Source organism: Anser anser, assembly GCF_964211835.1.
Source record: "Anser anser genome assembly, chromosome: 10".
Lineage (NCBI taxonomy): Eukaryota > Metazoa > Chordata > Aves > Anseriformes > Anatidae > Anser > Anser anser.
The window spans coordinates 12,767,603-12,791,677 of NC_139730.1; the positions used below are offsets into that span (position 1 = coordinate 12,767,603).

The following is a 24,075-nucleotide window of genomic DNA, read 5'->3' on the forward strand; positions in this document are numbered from 1 at the left end:
TCGTCCTTTTGTGTGTGTATTTGTGTCATCTTTGAGCTGTCTTCTTGCAACTGGAAGCATTTAAGACATCCCTGTTATTTTGATGTATTTATTGATACACTTTGGCACTTGAAGAAAGCTTTGCCTCGAGAAGTCTCGCTCACAGTCACCTTCTTTTGAATCTATTATTGGAAAGTTGAAAATGTAGGGTAGAGCGTGAAAGGCTTGGTGACGTCTAGCAGTGAAACTCAGCTACTGCAGCTGCTCTCGGGGCTGAGAAATGCTGAATAACGTCGGTTAATGCCTTGACATGCTGGTGAAAGCGTAGATCCATGCTTCAGCTGGCTCGAATCAGCTTGTAGACACACACGCAGGGTACTTGCACACCAGATTGCCGCTGCTTTACAAGACTGCACTAAGCGCAGGGTCACGCTGTTTGCGTTGCGTGCACAGAGGAGACGAATGAGCAAACACAATGCAATATGCATGTGTGTGCTTACATGTTATGTAAGGCTGCCGGCCATCAGTGCTCCTTGCCTGCCTTGCAGCATCCTAAGGAGCAGCTCTGGCCCTTAGGTTACACACGGATGATTAGCAGCTCGTCTCCCCAGAGGCACAATGGTGGGAAAGGAACACCATTAACCTAAGGAGATAACTGAGCCGCTGCTGCTCCCAGGGCTGTTCCAGGAGAGCCGCCAGCCCCTTGGGACAGAGGTGACACCCATCCCGGTGAGTCACCAGAAAGGCTCTCTGGCTCTTCTTACAGGCAGGGCACGAGGGGCTGGGACTGCTGACAAGGCTTCATCCTGCACAGCGGCTAAATTGGGGACATGGCTCAGCATCATCGCTGCTAGCTGGACGTGGGGACACGGAGCTGCAGGACTGAGCTACTGGGGTCGGCAGCTCCTGCCACCATCAAGTCAGAATCACGGCTAGAGCGGGTTGTTGCTGGCTGATAGGAAAATTGGAGCTTGGGGGAAATGCCAGTAGGAAAAACCAAGGTGATTCTGTGCAAGGGAATGTGAGAAAATGATGGAGGAGCAAGGAGCAGCAAAAGAGGAGGTGGAAGAAGAAAAAAAAAAGGAAGGGATTGAACTGAAGTGGTGCTCTAAGGAATGAGAGACAAAAGAAAAGCTTGTAAAACCAGAGAAAAGCATGTAAAATCACTTTCTGGAAAAAAAAAAAAAGAGGAAGGACCCTCGGGTAGTAGTGAGAAAAGTATAGATGTACTTTCTCATTTTGCAGAAAGGTGGCTTTCCACATCTCAGCTCCGGCGGGTAATGGCAGTTTGGTTATTTCTAACACCCCCCCCCCCGTCCTCCTACATGTTCAAATGTTCCTGTCAGAAATGGTCAAAATGTTTGAACTGATTCTTTTTTTCTTCCCCTAAGGAGAAGTGTCCTTTCAAACAGTACAAACATTGTGACAGAAAAGGTAATTTTGGACAGAACGATTCACAATGCAAACAAAACCAGAATCCGATGAGAATTATTGGCGTATCTGATTTCATCTGCGTTATGGCAGGAGTCTGAAGGATTCCTCACTGATTTTTGGCAGAAAAGGACTAAGACAGACAAAGAGGAATCAAAGTGCTGTTTTCCCCTCTCCCTGACCCAACCCTGAAGTTGTTTCTCTCAACAGCAATTATTTCATCCAGCTCAGCCCTGCAGTAATGTTTTTCTCCACCCATTATTTTTTGGAAACCAGGTCCAATAGACTAAGTTTCCAGTTACAGATACACGAGAGCTATTCCCCGACCTCGTTATCCCGAGGAAAGGGGTAACGTTATCCTCCTGCTCTCATTAAGAGCAGCTCCATCCAGCCGCGGGCAGGGCACGTGGGGACAGCCCCACTGTTCCCCAACTCCCTGTGGGTCGCAGCAGGAAGCCTCCAAGAAAGCACAGGGGAAAACCCGAACATCTGGAGCAGTTTGCGTGGTGCAGAGGTGAATTTGTGGGTGATGCCGTCAGCAGTAGACGGCAGGTGGCACCCATGGATTAGCGCAGGGCTTGCTCTGGGTGAGCGTGAGCCTGGCTGGGCGATGCCTGAAGCGAGGGCCGGGGAGATGCTTTAACTCCATTTCCTTGGGGAATTAATAAATAAGGAGGGAAATGGAAAAAAAGGAGGGAAATGGGCCCTCTTGATTGCACGAAGAGACTTCTGCGTCCTGTTTTTGCTGGCCTGGGGCACATTCAGGCTATGCTCTTTGCATTTTGTTAGCCTAGGGAACAAGCTTGTCTTGGGGCCCTGAATGTCTGGGATGTCCATAGGAAGCAGGCTTGCTCTGCCAGGGAGCAAAAAGTGCACTGCTCCTCCAGGGAAGGGGAAGTGAGTGGCTGGCAGGATGGGGACAAGCCTCAAGGGACCTGAACAAGGGGAGCTGAAGGCAGCCAAGAGTCCGGACCATCAGGTGTCCTCACAGTAAGGAGATCAAGGCAAGAAATCTGTCTGCAGGTCAGGGTCAGGCATGGCGAGGGCAACCAAGCTCAGATGCAGTGGGGCGACCCCTGCACAAGTCTATAACTAAAACAAAAACAATGAAACTCAAATCAGACAATGAAACTTGGATCATTTGGGTGCCAATGGAGGGAAGAAGCTGGCCAGGAGTTCATCGCGGTGGGTGCTGCACACACCCATGCTATTTGTTGTGTCTCCTACGTGATGCTTTGTCTGGCCGTGGTCAGGCTTTCTGAGACGGGGCCGCCTGTGCTGCCTTGGGGACATGGCTTGAGGACAGGGGACATCTCTCCAGATGCCATCCATGGAAGGAGCCCCCAAGCAGCTCCAGACCCTTCAGGGTGCACTGGGGTGCAACAAGGACGCCTGAGATGAAACATAAAATAAATACCAGCCACGAGAAAGAAGGGGGGCAGCCATGAGGGCACTACTAGGCTTTAATGACCCCAGTCAGCCTCACCTGGGACCCGCACCTTCCTCTCCATCAAGGAGCACCAGGAAGGACTAGGCAAAATGGGCTGAAAACCTTCCAGAAAGGTGCAGAGAGGGCTGGGACAAGCTTTGGATGCAAATGCAAAAAGTAATTTCTGCGGAAGGATTTCTTTATCGATAGGAGAAAACGAACAATAGGGGATGGTGGTGAGCAGCCACAGGCTCAGCTGAATATCTTCAGTATCTCACCTAGAAAAGCTTGGGGGAGTGTTGGGGGGGCGGGGGGGAGAGAGATTTAATTGATGGCAAACATTATGGGCTGCACAGAGGTAGAGGTGCTCCAGACTGAGCAGGGAAGACTTTTATAGCAGCTAACAGATGAGCGTCATGAAAGATGGCTGTGATTCTTTGGGCACTTCTGGGTTAGATTGCAGTAAAATTGCAGCAAGAAAGCAATTTTGCTTTAATCAACTATATAACAAAGCCCCAACACAGTGAAGAGCAGAAGGTGTCAGAAGATAGGAAATTGTCAGCATTGCTGGAGCTGAAAGATAAGATTGTACTCTCCATGGCTACACTAAAAGAGGATAAATGATCCATAGGGGCAATTCAGAAAGAAAATAACCTACAATTAAAGTTGTTTGAATTACAGTCTTAGGGAAGCACGGGAGGAGGAAAAAGCCAGTTTCAGTGGAAAGTCTGAAGCCTCCTTCCCACGTGCTTTCAGAAAGCAGAACTTTTTTGGGAAATGAAATCAAAACTGAGCAGGGCAACCCCTACAGAAGAGCGAAGGATGAGTTAGAGGGGACCCTATAGGGATGGGGGGAGGTGGTTGTGCTCTGCTCAGCACAGGTGGGACCTCAGCTCCGGTCTTGTGGCTCTTGGCTGCCTCCAGCCATGACTCCATCGAACTGGTGGGAGGGAAAGAGCTTAATTTGTAGGGAAGCAGATATAGGGTGAAACCTATCTGTGAGTGTGACCCCTGCCAGAGGCTATCTGGCACCTTCACTGGGTTTTGGGTGGGTGGGCTGGGTTGGGCAGGGCTTGTGGCCGTATCCCCAGGTGAGTCCTGCTACGGGACAGGGGGGTCCATGCTGCAAACCTCCCCTTGAAACCCCAGAGACCATCAGGCGAAAGCGTGGGGGAACGAGGGGCTGATTTTTGGATCCACCATTGCATCTTACGGCTTCGTGAGTGGGAATCTCCTGCTTTTTTGTGGGACCGCTCCTGAGCAGGTGGCAGGGATATTTGGAGCGAGCCGGCACCTCCCGTGCTGCAAAATCCCCCGTCCCACCAGCCACCTGCCGAGGGGCCCCGCTGCAAACAGATGGCTGCGGGGAGGGCTGCAGGGAGCGCTGCGAGGCGGCGTGAACGCGGCTCCGTGTGCATGATGCGCTCCGTGCGGTGCCGGGGGGCAGCTGTGGGGTGGAAGCCGAAGGCGGCCGCCCCAGCCGAGCTCCGCGGTGACTTGTGCGGCTGCCACACTGCCTTCCGTGCTGGCAGCTGGCTTGGAGGAAGAGGAGGAGGAGGAGGAGGATGCTGAGATGACGGAGGAGCTGCTTTGGGAAGGGCTTTTCTTGGGAAAGTTCTTCTGTGCAGCATGGGGTGGGCTCCAAAATTGCGTGGCTGAGCTGGGAACGGGGCCCACCATCGCTCTGCTTCCTGAAATCAGCCGCTCCGCGAGCACCAGCATGGGGGCTGTTCCCTCCCAGGTCTTCTTTCCCTTCTGACCATCCCTTTTCCACCATCCCTGTCCATCCACATGCCGACAGCAGGCTCTGCCTTCGGAGCCAGGACAGTGGCTGGGGGCCACCCTGGGTGCTGCCAGGGTCCTGCTGGGTCTCCTGGGTGTCCACGGGCCAGGAGGAACAGGGCAGGATGCGTCCTGAGGCTCCCAAAGGTCTGCGTCAAGGCAACCTGAAGGTTTATTCGGGTTATCGTTGCTTTCTGGGTGGAAAGCCTGAGTTTGGCCAACTTCACCCACCTTTGACATGGTAAATAGAAGTGCCAGTGACTGAGAACTTGCGTGTGGCTGCTCTGAGCGGCTTTGGGGCAAACATGGTGCTACAGCACACAGACTGTGACCAGCACAGCTTGTGTGCAAGCACGTTGAATACCAAATATACTGGGCAAATGTGCTTTGTATGGCTTGCTCCTCACCAGCACGGTATCTGCTGCAGTTCTGCACTGCTGGGCCCCGGTGTCACCACGTGGGACACGGTGGTCCTGCGGTGCTGCAGCTCTGCTTTGGTGCTACCCCGGTCCTTTTTCTGCTTGCTTGCTTGTGCACAAACTCAGCTCGTGGGCTCCAGAGTGAGCCGAAGAAAACACCTTAAGGAATGGCTCTAGAGATGACAAAAATACTATTTTTAAAATATGAATTGATGAAAGCCATGCTGAAAGCAATCCTGCAGAGGTGTTGCTGGGGAAAAGAAAAGCCTCGTGACTTTCCTCTGATAAGAAAATATTCCTTCCTCATGCTGCTGGCATCCCCCAGGGGGGTTTGTGCATCTGGAGTCCATTGCGGGGCTCTCTGCTTCTGAACGACTGCTGTGTGCTGCAGAAAACGCTGAGCTCCCTCCAGAGCAGCCTCCCACCACGTGCACAGACCCGAAACATCTGCGCTCAGGCGGCGGTGAGTGACTCACTGTCCCCAGCCCCAGCATGGCCACATCCGAAGCGTTTCGGCTCCGTTCCTCCAAGCGAGCAGGGCTAAGGCTGTCCCAGCTGCAGCCTCAGCAAAAAGCACGGGGAGCACCAGGGCAGGACCAGCACGGGACTTCTCCCGGGACCAGCTCCTCGCTCTGCTGAGGCTCAGGGCAGCCCCAAACCCTCTCTGCTCCTCTTTATGCTCTGTATCATTGGCAGGCGTTATGAATATGCATGTACCCCAGCACCTTAGTGCGTCTCCTTGAGCAGATCCTGGCTGAGCGTAAAATTAAACTTGCAAATCGCAGCCTTTTCTTTGCCTTCCTGTGTTTATTTATTTATTTATTTATTTTTCTGTTGTCATCAGCTTTGTTATTATGCACATTTCTCATGCACATGCCTAGGGTACTTCAGGGTGCGAGGAAGGAAAATTAGCCAAAAGACTCATTTGGGACAGAGCATCCACTATTTAAATTCCTCCCTGGAAGCCTGTTCGTTGTTAATTATGAACAGGCTTGCAAGCAGCATAGATTTTAATTTCTAAGCTAGTGTTGATATTGAAAAATCTGCCTTTGTTTCAAAGGGCATTTTAGATTTTATTTATTTTAACAGTAAGGAATCTGCCTGCGCTCAGACACTGTGATGTCTGAGCCCTACACTGGGAGTCTGCATCTTTTTGGGGTCTTTTTGCTGAACCCCTTGGGCTCCACTTGCATTTCTGGAGCTGGGTAGGGACTCATCTCATGCAGAAGGTCCCTGCAAGCCCAGCTGGTCTCCAATTGGAGACGGAGGGCTGCATCCTTTCTGGCAGCATCCCCAAAAAGTGCCTCTGGGTTGATGGGGCTCTTGCGTCTGGTCTCCAGGAGCTGTGCACAGCCACCACCCCCACCAGGCTGGGCATGGAAAGAGGAACCCTCCTGATCTGCAGGCACATCTGCAAATCGAGCTCCCGATTTTGAAGCATAGCCGCTTTTGAAGTATATTTGCTTCATCCTCAATTGTTCTTGTTGCTCTCACCCATGGAGCTTGGGTCAAGGCTTTGCCAGCTCCATCACCACAACATCCTTCCTTGCTCACAGGGAAAAAAAAAATCAAGTGGTTTTAAATATAGCACATCTCAGGGTATTTTTATTTGCTCTTTAGCTTTGAGCTCTCCAGGTTTGGTTGTTCCAGCTTTGCTCTGTAATCAAAAGGGTGAGGAGCTTCCTTTTCTCCTCCACAATGAGACCGAAGCCTCCCACGTGGGCACGGGGGCCACCGAGTCATGGGGAAAATGTGGGAGCCTTGGGGACACGGTGAGAGCTGCCCAGGTATCGTGTGTCTGAGGTCTTGCTTTTGTGGGCACTCCTGCACTGTGGTTCCCAAATATTTGGGGGTCCCTCCCTCTCTAGCAGCATCTTCCACCGAGGACGGTATGGGGCTGCCAGTGCCTCTGCACCCCTATTCCCCCAGCTGAATACACCCCATTCCCCAAGCTATGTGCACCCCAATTCCCTATCTCCATACATCCCACACCTGGAGCTCCCCACACCCCAATCCCCCAGCCCCATACACCTCAACTTCCTATCTCCATACAACCCCAATCGTAGGACTCCCTGCACCCCAATCCCCCAGCCCCACACACCCCACACCTGGGGCTCCCCGCACCCCAGTCCCTGGCCCCATACACCCCAATACCCTAGCCCCATACAGCCCGATCCCCCAGCCCCACACACCCCACACCTGGGGCTCCCTGCACCCCAGTCCCTGGCCCCATACACCCCAATAACCTAGCCCCATACAGCCCGATCCCCCAGCCCCACACACCCCACACCTGGAGCTCCCTGCACTCCAGTCCCCCAGCCCCATACACTCCAGCCCCCAAGCTCTATGCACCCCAATTCCCTGTCTCCATACACCCCAATCTCCCAGCCCCACACACTCCACACCTGGGGCACCTTGCACTCCAGTCCCCTATCCCCATACACCCCATACCTGGGGCTCCCTGCACCCCAATCCCCCAGCCCTGTACACCCCAATCCCCAAGCTCCATGCACCCCAATTCCTTATCTCCATACACCCCATACCTGGAGCTCCCTACACCCCAATCCCTGGCCCCATACACCCCAATCCCTACCCCCTTACACCCCAATTCCCTATCTCCATACACCCCATACCTGGAGCTCCCTACACCCCAATCCCTGGCCCCATACACCCCAATCCCTACCCCCTTACACCCCAATTCCCTATCTCCATACACCCCATACCTGGAGCTCCCTACACCCCAATCCCTGCCCCCTTACACCCCAATTCCGTATCTCCATACACCCCAATTCCCGGCCCCGCACCCCCCAGTCCCCCATTCCCCCCGCGGCCCCTCCTCCCCCGCCGGACCCCGGGCAGGAAGCGGCCGCAGCCAACCAGGGCCCGAGCGGATCCGAAGGGATCCGACGGGATCCGAAAGGAGCCGAAGGGATCCGGAGGGAGCCGAGCGGGGCCGAGCGCAGCCGAGCGGGGCTGAGGCGCGGTAGGTGCGGGCCGGGCGGGGACGGGGGGCGCCGGGGGGCGCCGGGCAGGGGGCGGCCGCGGGGCTCCGTGAGCGGCCCCCGGGGCTCCGTGAGCGGCCCCGGCCTCGGCCGCAGCCCCGGGGCCTCCCCGGGCTTTGTGGTGGCGGGGGGGGAATGAATGGGGCCGGCCGGGGGGGCCCCGAGGGGTGGGGGGGGGCCCCGCCGCCTTCCCCTCCCTGGGGGCTCCTCCTCGGGGTCCCCCCGGTTTGGGGCTGAGCCGCGGGGAAGCGGCTTGGGAAGGGAGCGACGGGACGGGGGGGGGAGCGGCGAGGTTCCCGACACCCTTTGGGTGTCTTTTTCAATTTTATTTTATCTTTTCGTAATTATTTTAATAGGTATTTTTTGATTAGTATTCTTTTTTTCCCCCCCCCTTTCCAGAGTGCTGAGGAGACGCCCCAGCGATGCTCTGCCCGCTGCTCGCCCTGGCGCTCAGCCTGGCAGGTGAGCGGGGACCCCTCTGGGGCGAGCGGGGACAGCCTTGGGGTTAGCGGGGACCCCTCTGGGGCGAGCGGGGACACCCTTGGGGTTAGCGGGGACCCCTCTGGGGCGAGCGGGGACACCCTTGGGGTGAGCGGGGACCCCTCTGGGGCGAGCGGGGACACCCTTGGGGTGAGCGGGGACCCCTCTGGGGCGAGCGGGGACCCCTCTGGGGTGCTCCTCCCAGGTACACTGCGGGCACAAAGAGGGGCAAGACCTCGCCCGCCGCCACGGGAGGAGCGTCCCTGTGGCGAGGGGCTCCACATCCCATGTGCTGCAGCCAAACGGTGAAGGCGCAGCGGGGTCACGTCCTGAGGGATGTCACGGGGCTGGATCCGGCCCCACACTCAGCGGCTCCCGGACCTCCTCCGGGCACGCCACCAGCACCCGCTGGCTTGTGGAGAGGGATGAGTGGCCCTGGCCTGGCTCCCTGAGCCCTTTGCCAGCACACCAAGGCCCGACCCAAGCCCCTGGCATCGCTGCAGCAGCCCCCTGCGAATCCACAGCACAGGGGGTCCATGGCGAAGAATCCTTTTGGGATGCATGCCAGCCAGCGGCCAGGCTGGGTGATGTTCCTAAAAACCACCCACAGGCCTTTATTAATAGCCAGAGGGAGCTGTGACGCTGTGGGGCCTGCCAAGAGCCAGGCTGGCTGCCCGGGCGCTGTGCTCGTGTCTGTCCGTCCGTCTGTCCGTCTGCGTCCCCTGGCAGGGCTCACCCAGCCCAGCTCCCTCCTGAGCTCCTCTCCTGCAGAGATTTACTGGGGTCAGGATGTCAAACCTTGCTGCCGATGCACCTTCCTTGGTGCCAGGCGGGATTTTTCCCCCTTTTCCTCCCCGTATAACACTGGGAAACGTGGCCCTGGTGGGACATCCCCACCCACTGCCGTCATTCCCCAGGGGACAGGGGGCGAGCGGGTGGTGAGGGTCTGGGGGACGGATCCGCGCCTCTGCCTGCGCGGCTGCCAGCTCAGCAAGTGCCACCCAGTGCCACCTGGGGCTGGCAGAGGGACGTGGGCACGTCCTACCTGGGCATCGCACTGGTGCCATCTAGCGCCGCTTCATCACCTCCGTCCTCTCCGCAGCCTGGCGTTGGGGTGGCTTCTTGTAGACCCTACCAAAACAGAAGCGACCCCGAGCAGGTTTGGGCACCCACGGGTGCTCCTGGCAGTGCTGTCCCTGTGACGGGTGGCACTTGCTGCGTGCTGGCAGCGGAGGGCAGCAGTGCCCCTGGTTTGGGCTCAGCCCTGGGAGGCTGCTGGTCTCCCCACCTTCGCTTTGCTGGGGAAGGGCTGGAGATGTTTTCCTCCCTTCCCAGCCCCTCGATTCTCTTAGTCATTAATTAGCCGGGTGGATAATTAAGGAGATGCTTCCATGGGGGCTGACCACCTCGTGCTTCTCTCCTGCAGGTGCCATGGAGATCCAGGTCCCGGAGGAGCCCGTGGTGGCCCTTTTTGGCCGAGACGCCACCTTGCGCTGCTCCTTCTCCCCCGAGGCCAATTTCAGCCTGGACGACCTCAGCCTCATCTGGCAGCTGACGGACACCAAGCGCTTGGTGCACAGTTTCTCCGGCGGCAGGGACCAGCTGGCCGACCAGGGCGGGGGCTACGCCAACCGCACGGCCCTCTTCTACGACCAGCTGGCCCAGGGCAACGTCTCGCTGCTCCTCCGGCGTGTGGAGATCGCGGATGAGGGCAGCTTCACCTGCTTCGTCCGCGTCCGCGACTACAGCAGCGCCGCCGTGACGCTGCAGGTGGCAGGTGAGAGGTGGAGAGCTGTCCCGGCATGCCTCCCCCAGCAAGAAGGGTTCTCCGTCACACTTTCATCCTCCACGCAGCCTCTTTCTCCACCCGTGTGGTCTCCACATGAATTCAGCCCTCCAACCGGCTGCATCTCCCCCAAAATGTTCCCCACAGGGAGGCTGATCCCTTCCTTGCTGTGGTGGGGAGGTTCTCGGCTGAGGTGCCGCTTGTGGCAGCGTGGCCAGGAATGAGTCAGAGCTGGGGAGGGTTCAGCTGGTTGGTGTCATCTGCTGGAAGGTGGTGGGTTGCTCCTGATCCTTTGGTCACCTCCGTCACCTCCTGCTGGCTTTCCTCTCCCTTTCAGCTCCCTACTCCAAGCCCAATTTGAACCTGGAGCCCAACAAAGACTTGAAGCCTGGGGACCTGGCGGCTGTGACTTGCCACGCATCCCGCGGCTACCCCGAGGCCAGCGTCCTCTGGCAGGACAGCCAGGGCACCAACATCACGGAGAACATCACCACGTCCCAGGTGGCCAACGAGGAAGGTCTCTTTGACGTGCACAGCGTCCTCCAGGTGCTGGTGGAGCCCAGCAGCACCTACTCCTGCCTGGTGCGAAACCCGGTGCTGCAGCAGGAGACCCATGCCTCCGTCACCATTACAGGTGAGCCAGCCTGGGCCAAATTTGGGAAAGGAAGGGTTGGGATCTCTTCTGAAGAAGGTGGCCGTGGTGGTACAAAGCTACCCCAGGGGTTTGTACACCGTATCCCGGCTCTACCTCTCTGCCCATGGACCTTTAGGGTGGCCTGAGGCTGTGCTGTCCTTCCCCGTATCTCCGTACCAGCATCCCAGCCTGGTGCTGGAGGTACTTGCTGAGCTGCAATATAGGTTTTGGAAGATCTGTGGGGGATTTTGGAAAGGTCTTGAGATGTTGTCCTCCTTCTAGCTTTGCTGGTTGCCCTGTCCCAGTCTAAACCACCCCAGAGAGCCAGCACAGGGCATGGTGGTCTTCCTCTCTTTAGCACGTGCCCATGGGATGCTTTCCATTTGCAGCTCTCCATCCCATCCCATCCCATCCCATCCCATCCCATCCCATCCCATCCCATCCCATCCCATCCCATCCCATCCCATCCCATCCCATCCCATCCCCTAAACAAACCCCACATCACTTGCACTCTCCCCTGACCTGCTAATTAATCCTGACCAAAACACCCTTGGGGCACCCGCTGTGCTTTTCTACCTGGGCTGCTTGGCCTGGAGACCAGCACCTCAGCAAACTTTTGGGCTGGTTTGCCAGCTCGGACTGTTTGTCTCTGAGCATCGTTCAGCCTCGCCGCTTCGCCCTGACGATGTCTCGCTCTGCTGGCCCGACAAATCGGGAGTTTAGCGGCATTTATCCTGGATGGCGCGGGCAGGGAGCGTGGTCAGGGCTGTGTCGAGGAGATGGGTAGGGCTGTGCCTGGGAGCTGGGTGACAAAACCCATGGCTGTGAGCTGTGTGCCCCAAATCCAAACCTCCTGGGGCTGGCAGGGACCCCTCCTGTTGCCCTCAGGAGTCCTGCTCTGTCCCAGATGCTCTGGGGAGGGAAGAGATGAGCTCCAGGAGAGATCTCCAAGGAATCTGACCCCGTGGACTCCACTGGTGGCTTGCAGGACTCAGCCTTGACACACCAGTGACTTGCCACCAGCTCCAAGTGGCTTCTGCTCATCCTCACTCGCTCGGTTTTTATAGCTGCCTTGGAGCTCTTTATAACTTTACACACTCCCTGGTAGCGTTAATTAGCATTTAATTGGCACGGCAGTTGCTGGGTTGTGAAGGTGGGTCCCCGGTGGAGCATCAACCTTTTGGCTGCTTGCACCAAGCTCTTCCAGCAAGTGTCACGCAGGCACCTGACATTGACCACGGCGGAGCAGAGAAGAGGACACCTATAATGCTTCTGATCCTCTTCTCTAAGGGATATTTGTCCCTTGTGACAGGGAAATAGCCCCTAAACTCCATCTGCCCTTTGTACCGCCGGTCCCCTCAGCGTTATAACTACAGAAGGATTTGTCTTTCTCTCCCCCAAGGCCAACACCTTGCCTTCCCCGCCGTGGCTCTCTGGGTGACGGTGGGACTCGCCATCTGCGTAGTGGTGTTGCTCATCGTCCTGGCTTACATCTGCCAGAAGAAAATCCGTGAGAGCTGCGAGGAAGAGGAGGAAAATGCAGGTAAAGCATCCCCGTCCCATCCGGGTGCACACCCTGCAGTTGGGGATGGATCAGAGGACGCTTTAACCTCTTTCCTTCTTTTGCACATAAGCGAGCGCTTTCCTCTTGTTTTTGTTTCTTCCTCCCAGCACATTTTCACCTTTCTGCTCTGCCCTTCTCCATCTCTTTCTCCCCATCCTCCCACTCTCCTCTGAGTATCCTCCACGTGCCCGATGCCCTGGCAGGACATCCGTGTGGAGAGCGTCTCCTCCGAGAAGATGCCCCCGGGCTTTGCCACCGCGGAAATGTCGAGCACGTTGACACGCAGAAATAGCATGAGACAGAGATGCTCCGTGCTCGCCCTTGCTCTCCCTTTATCCTCTCATGCTTTGTTTTGAAAGAATTAATGAAAGGCGTGCTGCTGCCTCCTGGGAAGCACTCTGAAATGCCCCCTTTGAAAAATATTTCTGTGCCAGCTCTCGTTTTCTGCATTCTTCCCCTCCTTTGGTTTGTTTCTTTTTATTACAGAGAGGTGTTTGCATGGCAAGTGGGGCTTTATTCCTTTAAAAAAAAAAAGCTGTTGTGCTCCGAAAATGGCTGCAGAAGCAGCTTTGCTGGCGTTCCCCGCTTGTTTTCTCTCGCTGGCTGCAGGGCTGATGCGTTCGCGTTGCCAAAGCCTTGCCCTGACAGCATTGTGCTGCGCAAGCTGCAGCCGCCCTGGGTTTTGCTCCTCTCCCTGCCTGCTGTGAATTTATTAATTGTTATGGTTTTATTTTATCATATCTATCTTTTTCCCCTTGGAACACAAACCCCAGTGAATTTTCCCTTTTGCTGGGGGATTTGGAGTGCCGGACAGCTCGATTGTGGCCCTAAGCCACCTGACCTTTAGCACAGGACACTGCTCCCAGCCTGCGATGGCTTCTCCCTGACCCTCAGCAATAACCTTTACTTCAAATAATAACCCTGCAGGACCCTTTGTGGGAGCTGCAGGAAGCAGGAGCAGCAGTTTTTGCTGGTCTTTTTGGCCGGGAACAGCATCGCAGGCATTCAGAGCATCCCACTGACGGGGCTGTTCCGGCGGTGTTGCAGGAGCCGCCGTCTCCTGAGCCCCTGGCTCTGGATGGTAGCGGTGCTATAAACAGGGAGCCAAGCGGGCACGCTGCATCGTGCTGAGCTGTTGGGGTCACGAACAGGCAGGGAAATTCCTCCCTGTGGGGTGCCAGGGCTCGGCATGGGGCCGGAGGAGGGTTGCTGGCTGCAGGTGGGTACCACTTGCCGCCTCCCTCTCCATCGCCAGCATTTCGGCAGAGCCTGGGATGTGCAGCCAGGGATGGAGGCATGTCCACCGAGCCCGGTGGGCTTCGAGGGGAGGTCTGCAGGTGCTTCACACTCTCCCGGTTCTGTTTTGTAGGGACAGAGGAGCAGGACGAGGATGGGGAAGAACCCAAGACAGGTGGGTGCTGTCTCATGGCTGCGGGGCTGTTCCCAGTGCTCCCAGTACCATGCTGAGAATGGGACTGGGGGGCAGCCATCTTCAATCCCTCCATCTCCCTGTTAATGTGTTCTGCTCACAAACTGCCAAAGGAAAGCGACTGGGGGTCTGAGGCTGTTCCACGCAAGCTGACCATGTGCTGGTTTTGCTTTTTGCAGCTCTGCAGCCGCTGAAGAGCACAGAAGACAAAGCAGGTGAGCGCATCCGCTGAGCATCTTTGTCCCCTGCTCCAGGAGCCTGCTGGAGGGGACACAAGCTGACTCGATGCAGCAGTAACTATTTCTCCACAAGCTGGTCAGCTTGGGATGAAGTGGTTTTTTTTATTTTATTTTATTTTCCATTTGCTGTAGAACGATCAAATTTCCCCAGATTGCTTCTATCAAGCAGCGCTCTGGTTTGGGCCGCTCTGACCGATGCTTGTATTTCCCAGCCAGAGATGAAGTGATGTGAGCAATGGCTTTGATGTGCTGTTTGCTCAGCTATAAGATGCTTCTGAGAAAGTTTTGTCTCCTGTTCAGGTTTTTCTCGCACGTTGGGAGTTTTCTTGGTCTGAGATACATTCAAGCATCCTAATCTTTGCACCCAAAGCTGTATTTAGTCCTCAGGGTGCTGGGACTGTGAGAAATGGAGGGGAGCAGCGCAGGGGGCTGCACCCCCAGCTTTCCCTTCTGCTCTAGCCCAGGTTGAGAACAGCCTTATGCAGGCCCTGCCAAGAATCTGGGTCTCTGCAGATGTGGGTGACCACTTTCAACTCCATGCCTGTGGATTATTATTATTAATATTTAAATTTTTATTGCGAATTTTAATTTCTTCCTTTCTTTTTTCTCCTTCCCTAGAAAATGAGCAAGAAATTGATTGACGCGAGCTGGGACAGCTCCAGGCAACACCGTGTGCCCTGCACCACCCTGCGGTGACAAACCCAGGACACCTCGGAGGGACAGGGACACCCCGACCCTCTGCCACCGCCGCTCCGGGTGCCATCCCCCTCTTCCCGCGCCGGCCGCGTTTTCGGGGCGCCCTGGGGCTGGAGAGAGGCTGCGCCTCCCTTTACCCCCAGCGAGCCCCCAAAGCCACCTCCCGAGGGACCTGGGACATTGTGTCCTGCGTGGGGTCGTTGGGTGTCTGTCTGTCCGTCCTCATCCCCAGGGAGCGCCGGGCTGAGCCCCCAGGGTGAGCATCATTCCAGAGGCACATTAGGACAATTATTTTGTTTTTTTTTTTCACCTTGCACCACTGCAGTTCCAACCGGACTTTTATTCTTGCCTTAAATGCATGGTTATCCCATGCTTCAAATTAACACAGAGGATTTTTCGGGGGGGTGAATCTTCTCCCTGTCCCGACCCTGCAGCCGGAGGCAGGGCTCAGGGAATAACTAGGGCTGTGCTGCGTGATGCCTTTTTTTTATTTTGGAGTGGTTGGAAGGCGGTGGGTGGCAGAGGCAGGGGGTTTTAGCAAGGGGCAAGGTGTTAATGCCACCCACAGAACCTGGGTTCAGCCCAGGAATGCTGGAAAAAACACCCCAATATCGTTTTTAAGGGAAAAAAAAACACACCAAAATCTAGTTTTTAAGAGAAGTTTGTGCATCCATGGGGTATGTGACAGGTGCTCATCCCCAGCTGGACCAATGTGCCTATTGCCTAATTAAATATTAAACAATAACTCGGGAGCACACAGGGGGTGCACTAAAGCCCTGCAAAGCGCCTTAGCATCCTCGCTGCCCCAAGTGTTTGTGCTGGAAATAATGCTTGTTTAACTCAATTTGGGTAAAACCGCCTGCTCGGATGGCTGCAGGAAGAGGCACCCCAATGCCAAGCGTGGCTGACACCGGGGGTCGAACGCAGGCTGAGAAATGGGTTTGCTCGTGGCGTGTCCCTGGGTCCAGCGATGGGTCTCTGTTGGTTGTCATTTTTATTTAAAATCCAAGGATCTGGAGGGTTTCGTGCCTTGACAAATAAACTCGTGGGTTGTTTTGGATGATGGTTTCTGGGCTTGAGGGTTCCGCTCTCCCCCATTCTTGTATTTTCGGAGGTGGCTGAAGGCTGTGTGTTACTAGAAGAGAAAAAAGGAGTGAGGATGAACTCAGGTTGTTTCCTACCTTAAAGCCCCGTTTCCTTCCCAAATCATCGATGGCTCACACTGTTTCTAGAGTCACTAGAGGACACAAGGGCCAATTTTGGTGGCGGAGGAGGTCTAAGGGACGAAGGACACCAACCTGTAGGATAACGGGCTTCAGTAGTCCCCTTGCTCATGGGATGAGCTGCATCATACCGTGCATTACGTTTTTGGGTTGATTTTGTGAGATTCAGCACAGCAAGAGGAAATCCCTAATGTCCATCCCCGTCTGTGATGTGTTCCCAGGGTGTTTGGTGGCCTGGGCTGGCCCTGCAAGACCTTGCACGGTGCTTGCAGCCTTGATGGATCCATCCTTTATGGATGCTCAAAGTAATGCATGCATGTTTTGGACCTGAGCTTTGCTTTGGCTCCGTCTTCTGCTGCCACGGTGGCATCATCCATCACCAGCTGATGAGCCCTGCCGCGATAACTCCTCTTTATTTTCATACTTAGAGCAGCAGAAGAAGGTGCAAAATCCCAAGGGGGCCATCAGCATCTTTGTACCAGCCATATGAAATACCCCTGAAATTCAGGCTGCTGTTTAATCCCATCCGTCGGTGGGGTTTGATCAGGAGCTGCCAGGGGAAGGGGTCTTCTTCAGCCCGCCGCAGCCGGCGAGGATTATTTTTAGCTGTCCTTCCTGGGCATGCAGCCAGGCGCTGCATTTTAATAGAAAAATATTTCTAAAAGCGAGACAAGTTAAAGCGTGCTGGTATCAAACTCGTATTAGGGAGGGGATGGATGGTTATTTCATTTAGGGGCCATGATGTACAGCCTGAATTAAGCACTAGTGCAATTTTTAACGAGGTGCCAGGAGGTACCATTAATATTAGTTAGCACCCAGGCGCTGGGCTGGGCGAATAAAGCCATTAACCCTCCCTGCCTGGCGCTGATGAGTGATGGGACGAGTCGTCCTGAAGCTCGGGACCTTCACGGTCTTTAAAGATCCCGAGATAGCTCCACCAGCACACATGCTTCCACCACCGCCAGCTTCTCCTGTGGATTTAATTATGGAGGGGGGATGCAAACAGCTAGTTGCAGGTTAATGGGGTGGGATGCGGCAATGCCTCCATGGTGCTTGTCATGGGATGAACTGGGGGATTTGGACTAAATGGTCTCCAGAGGTGATTTCCAGCATCAACTGCTCTATAATTCCCAATGGGAGCCACTGCACAGAGAGGAAATGGGATGTTTTAGGACACCCCCATGCCGTAACGCAAGCACGTTCGCTTCTTGTTCCTCTAAAAACCTGCTCAGCTCCTGGGTCTCTGCTCCAGGAGCCTGGACTTTCCTCCCAGCCAGCTGCTGAAGGTGAGGAGCAAAGCCCTAAGGTCACGGATGAGAGCAGATGGAAGCAGAGGGTTTTTAAAATCACTTTCCACCTTTGTTCGCAGCTTCTCCTGACTAAGCAGCATCCAGAAAAAAAAAAATCCATCTGAAATCCAGGATGCTTGTTAAATGGTGGTTCCCATTTTCCTGCAAACACCCGAACAAAACGCTCTCTTTTGGTGTGAAAGAGGGCATTTCATCCCATCCGAAATGGCCTTGCCCTTTGAGCCCGTGTGTTCCATACGGCCACATTTTGTTTCATTTCCCTTTCGTTTTCCTCCTGATAAGAAGCTCTGCTTGGGGAACAAATGTGGAAGTTGAAGCCAACTCAAAGCCATCGTCCTCCACCTACTCCAAAAACCATGCCTGAGCACTCACAAGCATCTTCTCAGGCAGAAAAAGGCTTTGAAAAACTCTTGCCTGGTACGTAAATGCTTTCAGTGGGGATTAAAAAGTGGCATTTTCAAAGCACTGCTATTTTTAAAGAGGAGTTGGTATTTTCAGAACCAGTTGCTCTCTCCCGGGACCCATTTTTTGGAGCCGGGTCCCGGACGGGTTATTCCCTGCTGCCACAGCGCATCTGGTCCTGATATGTCAGAGTGAACCAAGGGGCTGAGAGACGTTTTAATTACAGACTTGGCTATCCGGCGTGATTTGTCACAGGCAACTTGAGCAATTTATCCATCAGCAGTTAGACGCAATCTGAACCAGAAGGAGCATTTATCTCGTTGACTCAGAAGAGAGATTTGAAATGAAACGGGGGAATTTCTTACAAGCCCCTACCTGGCATTCATTTTCAAACCTGGAGTGCGTTCGCACTCTTTTCCCACGTGTGCTCAGGGGCTCGTTTCCCTTTGGGATGGATGAGGGTGAGGAAGGGTGATAATGGGGTGGCTCGGGTGCCTTTTTAATGCCGTGTCATGACCCGGAGCCAAATCCCTGGACGATGCTCTCGCCAGCAGGATCTGGGCTACAGACGGGGTGATGGCATCATTTTCTCGGGGCGGGAGGCGAGGAGGTTGTTGTTGCTCAATGAGCCTTGGAGAAGCATGTGCTGTCTCAGGTAAGTAGAAGTTGCTAAAGCGTTGCCTGATGAGCATTCAATTCCCCGATTAATACAGTATTTAACACTCCAGTGAAAAAAGCACCCTGGCAAACAAACGGATGAGCCATGGAGAGAAGTGCTGACAGTGCAGTTCTTTTCTGTGCACGAAATCATTCTCCAATCTCAGGGAAAACGCAGGTGCTGATGCTCTCTGCGGCACACGGCCAAGCTGGGCGCCCCCATTCCTCCCTGAAGGGCTGAAGAGGAAGGATGGTGCCCACCCAACCCTGGGCTTTTCCCTTCTTGCCAACATTAGCACGGTTTGCTCCGAGCTCTTCTAAGCGCAGGCAAGGACAGCCGGTGTATGTGAAGAGAAAGCCGATGTCCCCCGGTGTCCTTCACCACCGGAGGAAATCTATAGCCAGGGATGGGAAGGGTTATTCCTTCAGAGCCATTAAATGCAGATCACAGTGATGGATGTTGCCGGGAGGTGGTGGATGTGTTTTCCTTGATGTGTTTTATTTTTATGTGTGGTTGTTTTTTTTGTTTGTTTGTTTTTCTTCTTTTTTTTTTTTTCTGCCTATTGATCTCATCTCCCAAATGAGAATAAAAACCGTTCCCACCCATCAGATTCAGCCTTTCCCACCCCAGCTCCTGGAAACTCCACTTTTTTCACTGGAGTGTTAAATACTGTATTAATCGGGGAATTGAATGCTTATCTGGCAATGTTTAAGGCTCATCAATCTCCCCTCCACCGAGCGAGCGCAGGGCATGAGCTGGGCTTGGAGATGACCCACTGCTTGCTGAATTAATAAAGAGAGCCTGAGCTGCCAGAGAGGTTTTTCTTGTTGTATCATTTATTCATCACTCATAAAACTATCCACGCTTCAGGGAGACCACAGCAGATGTGTAATGCATGGGCCTGCAGCAAAGGTGGGCGCTGCTGGGATTTGGCTGCCTCCCCCGAGGCCACACAGCACGCGTAACCCCAAATCCACCCCGCAGAGGGGCGGAAGATGCTTCATCCCGTAAAACCCACATTATGGGTCATGCATGCAATGCTCCTGTAGAAACATACCGTGAACACAACCACTTGTGTTAAGAAAACCTCCCCCCGGCTTGTTCAACACCAGGGCATTGTCCCCATGCCGAGGAGACCCCACTGCCAGCAGCTTTGCGTGACCCCAGCCCCTCCACCCAGCACAGCCATGTACAGCCATTAGTCATCCTACTGTACGCACAAGCAGCTGTGCCAATTAGCATAATTAACACATGAGGGCCAATTAATCTCTTGATTATGCCTGCCATTCACTTATCAGCTGCTATTATGGGAAGATCGGCTTTTGTACCTCTGCTTTCTATGCAAATAAGCCGGTTATGATGCCTTCATTACTCGACATACAATTACCCAGCGCAGATACCCATGAAATCGAGCACGGACAGATTGCCAGCATGCACGGGCCGGAGCCCAGGTGGATTTGGCAGCTGAAGGAGCTCTGAAAGTCCTCTCTGTGTCTGAAAGTGCCACCTTGAGCGGTGCACCACACCATGGGTTTTGGGTAATCTGGTGTGCAGGAGACCAGAAATATTTGTGGGATGGTGGCCGAGTCCTTGGCAACCAGTGGCCAACACTGGCTCCAGTTCAGCCATAGGGAAGGGGACACAGACACAGGCACAAGGGATGCTGTGGCCATGGGGGCTGCTGGCCCTAGATCCCATCTTGTTGCCACCCCTGGGCTTGGTTCTGCTGCTCTCTGGTATCAGGGATGCTCAGGAGGTCAGCAAAACCTGCGGTCCATGGAAATATGGTGGGATGCAATACGTCCCCACCACATTAGCCCTCTGTCTGTTCTCCTACCATGGTGACCTCTTGTCCCCAAACAAGTGCCTGATGCCACCCCCACCAGGCAAGGCAGGAAGACATGGGACAATGCCCTGGGGCAATTCCAGGTGTGGGGTTGGTGAGATTTTCCCCCCTGCCCCTCGAGGGAGGGGTGTCCCAGCTGGGTCTCATTGACCTGGGTTGTCCCTGGATGCTCCAAGGGCTGGGTGGAGGCCCCCAGGTGCATCCCATCTGCTCTTCAGGGAGTTGGTATAAAAGGCTCCTGAGCAGCCTCTTCTCTATCTGCTGGTTTTGTCAGGCTCGGGATGGGGTCTGGAAGCAGCCTGGGTATTGCTCTGCTGTGCTGGGCACTGGCTGAAGCAGTGTCTTACAGCCCCTGGGATCTCTCCCCAAGGGACTCAGGGGTCTTGAGGGTCCGAGGGGACTCTTCGTGGAGATGGCACCACCAGGTGCCTTCCTTCTCCCAGCCCTCCCCGTGGGCATGGGTGGATGTCTCCCAGCTCCAGGCTGCCGCCCCCCTGCACCCTGTGGCCGTGCAGTGCCAGGAGGCACAGATGGTGCTCACAGTGCACCGGGATCTCTTTGGCACCGGGCGCCTGGTCCGGGCTGGGGACCTGACCCTGGGCACAGCCAGCTGCCCGGCCACGGCCCAAAATGCTGCTGAGAAAGTGGTGACCTTTGTGGCTGGGCTGCACGAGTGTGGCAGCACCCTACAGGTGAGGTGGGGTGCTCGGGTGAGGGGCTGCTCCATCCCTGGTGCTGCTGCTTGGGTAGTGGGCTAATGGGCTTTGATCCACACTGGGGTGATTAAATGGGGGTTATTTGGGACTAGTAAGTAGTAACGTGCTGCCTAATTCTTCTTGGGAGTGGCTCAGTTGTAGAAATGATATAGTAAAGGTGATGCCAAGGGTTGAGGTTGGGGTGAGGGGGTACGTCTGCTAACAGTAGCTCTTAAGGGAAGTGCCTTGGGACCATTGCAGGGCTGGTTTTGGGAGTATGCATGTTGTCCTTGAGCCCTAGGTGAATCCACTGAATGGCAAGCAAGGCTTATAGTGCTTTTCTTCTACCTCTTCAAGAGCCAGAGGAGTTGATGCCCTCCCACTTGTTTAGGAGGAAGGAGGCTTCAGGCATTTTGTCCTACTGCACTTGCCCAGCTGGTGTGGGCACTTCTTGGGGTGGTGGCCCTCAAGACTGACCTCTTATGAGGTCAGTCTTATTCTCAGGTGCTGAGATGCCAGCCCAAATCATGGCATCCTGAATGTGGAGGACAGGCTGATGGAGCTGCAGGTCCTGGTGCTGGGTGCCTGACAGTGCTGAGGTTTGGGCTGACCCGTTTGTTCTACTGACTTATCAGCTCTCCCATGTCCCTTCCAGATGACCCCAGACTCCCTGATCTACAAAACAAGCTTGTTCTACAAACCCACTGCTGCTGGCAACGCGGTCATTGTAAGAACCAGCCCAGCCGTGGTTCCTATCGAGTGTCACTACCCCAGGTGAGCCAATGGGGCAATGTCTCTGCTCCTATGGACCTAGGGTGGTGGTGGCAGCATCTCTGCTGACATACTTATGCTTTTAGGAAGAGCAACGTGAGCAGCAATGCTGTCCAGCCTACCTGGGCTCCCTTCCACTCCACGCTGTCAGGGGAAGAGAAGCTGGTGTTCTCCCTGCGCCTCATGAGTGGTGGGTGCCCCCTCTGATACCTGCTCCTGGCTGTGAATGCTGAGATCCCCAAAAAAACTAGGGGCTGGGTTACCCCACACTTTACAGGAGGGATATATGGGGTTGCTGGTCAGTTAGGAGGTCCCACAAGAAAGGGAGGGCAGCATGCTTTTTGCCAAAGCAACCTGTGGCTTCAACTGTGCCTTCCAGATGACTGGAGCTCCGAGAGGCTCTCCAACGGCTTCCAGCTGGGGGAAAGCCTGCACCTCCAGGCCGATGTTGTGGTGGGGGGCCACGTGCCCCTGCGCCTCTTTGTGGAGGACTGCGTGGCAACTCCGAGTGCAGACCGGAGCTCCTTGCCCCGCTACGCTTTGATTGACCTCAGCGGGTAAGGGGGGGACAGCGTCGTCTGCGTGGCGGTGCCACAGCTTGTTGGGATGTCCCTGACTTCTGCTCCCTGTCCAGGTGCTTGGTGGATGGGAGAGCCGATGACACCACCTCAGCATTTGTGTCCCCGCGGCCGAGGCAGGAAACGCTGCAGTTTGTGGTCGATGCTTTCAAGTTCGCAGGAGATGACAGGAACCTGGTGAGATGTGTCTGACCCCCTGGCCCTGCCCGCACAAGAGCAGTGCTGTCCTGCATGAAAAAAATCACCCCAACCTGGGGATTTTGGCTTAATTTCCCTTCCAGATCTACATCACCTGCCACCTGAAGGTCTCCCCAGCTGACCAGGCCCCAAACCCACTGAACAAGGCCTGTTCCTTCAACAAAGCCAGCAGCCTGTGAGTATACCTGGGGGGCTTGGGCAGGGGGCAGCCCGGAGGAGAGGGCTCACAGGTGGCTCTGTTCCAGCTGGGCTCCTGTGGAGGGCACCGGGGACATCTGCAGCTGCTGTGAGACGGGCAACTGTGCACTGTATGGAGGCTACTCCCGGAGAAATAACCCCCTGGCCAGGTGGCCAGGGAGGCGCTTGAGGAGAGACATCTCTTCCAGGCAAGGTAGGGCTCGGTGTGCCCCAAAATGCAGCCCTAATTTGGTGACCTCCCAGGCTGGGGTTGCTGAGATGCTGGAAGGTCTGAGATGTCACCTCTTGGGGATGAGCTTGGCTCTCCTCTGCTGTCCTTGGGCAAATAGTTTTCCCTTTTGTATAAAGCTACACAAAAACACCTCGCTGTAAACCCTGGAACTCCAATGGATCAGGAATTGCCTCACCTGCCAGCTCACTCACCCACATCTCTTCTTAGGTGGGTCCTCAAGGGCAGCAGAGGCTGAAGTCTCAGTTGGACCACTGTTAATCCTTGACCCAGCTCAGGGGTTACGGAGTGCCTCGGGACGGCTTGTGCCAGCAGGGAGGGCACCGCAGGGTATGTGTCTGTGTGGCTGTACCTTCACCTCTCTGAAGATGACTCCAGGTTGATCTAATAGTGAATTCCTCCACGATTTCGTGCCTAGATGGACTCTCTGGTGTATCTGCTGAAAAAACTGTCTGGGGGGCTTTTTTACCCCTATACTGCCTGCACGTTGTGCCACTGCCAGATGGTGGAAAGCTATAAAATGTGTAGTAAGGGGATTTCTCTCTTCTAGGTGCTGCTGAAGGACTTCCTACGCTGGTCCAAGTTGCCATGCTCGCAGCAGCTGCTGTGCTGAGCTTAACTGCCCTTGGAATATTTCTCGTGTGCAGAAAGTGCAGATGCCCTCTGGGAATGTCATTGTAACTCCCTGTACCTAATAATAATAAAAAAAAGTTTGTCTTCCCTTTGTGATCTTGGTGGTGAGGAGGGACAGCGGTCAGCCCCTGCCCTGATGGGATGGCATTTGAGGCTGTGCTCGGGAACCAGGTAAGCCAGCTCATGGGGTGACCACGAGCTCTTGAAGCCACCACTGAAGCAGGGATGGGATCAGACTGTGGCATCAGACCAGTCTGTTGCATCCTGCAGAGAGCTGCTTTTCATCCCTGAGCAGCAGCAGTAGCCCCCTCTGAGCCGAGCAAACTGCTCCTGGCCCTAGGGAGAAACTACAAAGGGGCAAAGCAGCGAGGCTGAGAGCGATGCCTGCAGCTCCAGTTCTTGGCTTTTGGTCCTCTCCTTTTGCTAGTGCCTTCTGAAAGCTGCTGCTGATTAAAGGCATTGCC

General features: G+C 55.0%; 2 protein-coding genes across 2 annotated transcripts; both read left to right on the forward strand.

Moving 5' to 3' along the window:
• The first annotated feature begins 7,885 nt into the window (after window positions 1-7,885).
• On the forward strand, window positions 7,886-15,930 carry CD276 (CD276 molecule). The gene is made up of 8 exons (XM_083850562.1): window positions 7,886-8,023; window positions 8,442-8,504; window positions 9,949-10,299; window positions 10,646-10,942; window positions 12,345-12,485; window positions 13,876-13,917; window positions 14,115-14,150; window positions 14,793-15,930. The coding sequence occupies exons 2-8, from the start codon at window positions 8,465-8,467 to the stop codon at window positions 14,813-14,815; spliced, it is 930 nt and encodes a 309-aa protein (XP_083706688.1). The 5' UTR covers window positions 7,886-8,023; window positions 8,442-8,464; the 3' UTR covers window positions 14,816-15,930.
• A 4,627-nt stretch (window positions 15,931-20,557) lies between these two features.
• ZP3 (zona pellucida glycoprotein 3) lies at window positions 20,558-23,698 on the forward strand. Its single transcript, XM_083850474.1, has 9 exons — window positions 20,558-21,001; window positions 21,660-21,778; window positions 21,862-21,965; window positions 22,155-22,332; window positions 22,410-22,530; window positions 22,635-22,726; window positions 22,797-22,942; window positions 23,189-23,308; window positions 23,529-23,698. Exons 1-9 carry the CDS (start codon window positions 20,591-20,593, stop codon window positions 23,657-23,659), a joined length of 1,422 nt encoding a protein of 473 aa, XP_083706600.1. The 5' UTR covers window positions 20,558-20,590; the 3' UTR covers window positions 23,660-23,698.
• Window positions 23,699-24,075: the final 377 nt, after the last annotated feature.

Coding starts and splice junctions, on each gene's coding strand:
- CD276 (XM_083850562.1), top strand. CDS start 8,465: ATGCTCTGCCCGCTGCTCGCCCTGGCGCTCAGCCTGGCAG. Junction 8,505..9,948: donor CCTGGCGCTCAGCCTGGCAG/GTGAGCGGGGAC, acceptor TCTCTCCTGCAG/GTGCCATGGAGATCCAGGTC. Junction 14,151..14,792: donor GAGCACAGAAGACAAAGCAG/GTGAGCGCATCC, acceptor CTCCTTCCCTAG/AAAATGAGCAAGAAATTGAT.
- ZP3 (XM_083850474.1), top strand. CDS start 20,591: ATGGGGTCTGGAAGCAGCCTGGGTATTGCTCTGCTGTGCTGGGCACTG. Junction 21,779..21,861: donor ATCGAGTGTCACTACCCCAG/GTGAGCCAATGG, acceptor TTATGCTTTTAG/GAAGAGCAACGTGAGCAGCA. Junction 22,531..22,634: donor CAGGAGATGACAGGAACCTG/GTGAGATGTGTC, acceptor TTTCCCTTCCAG/ATCTACATCACCTGCCACCT.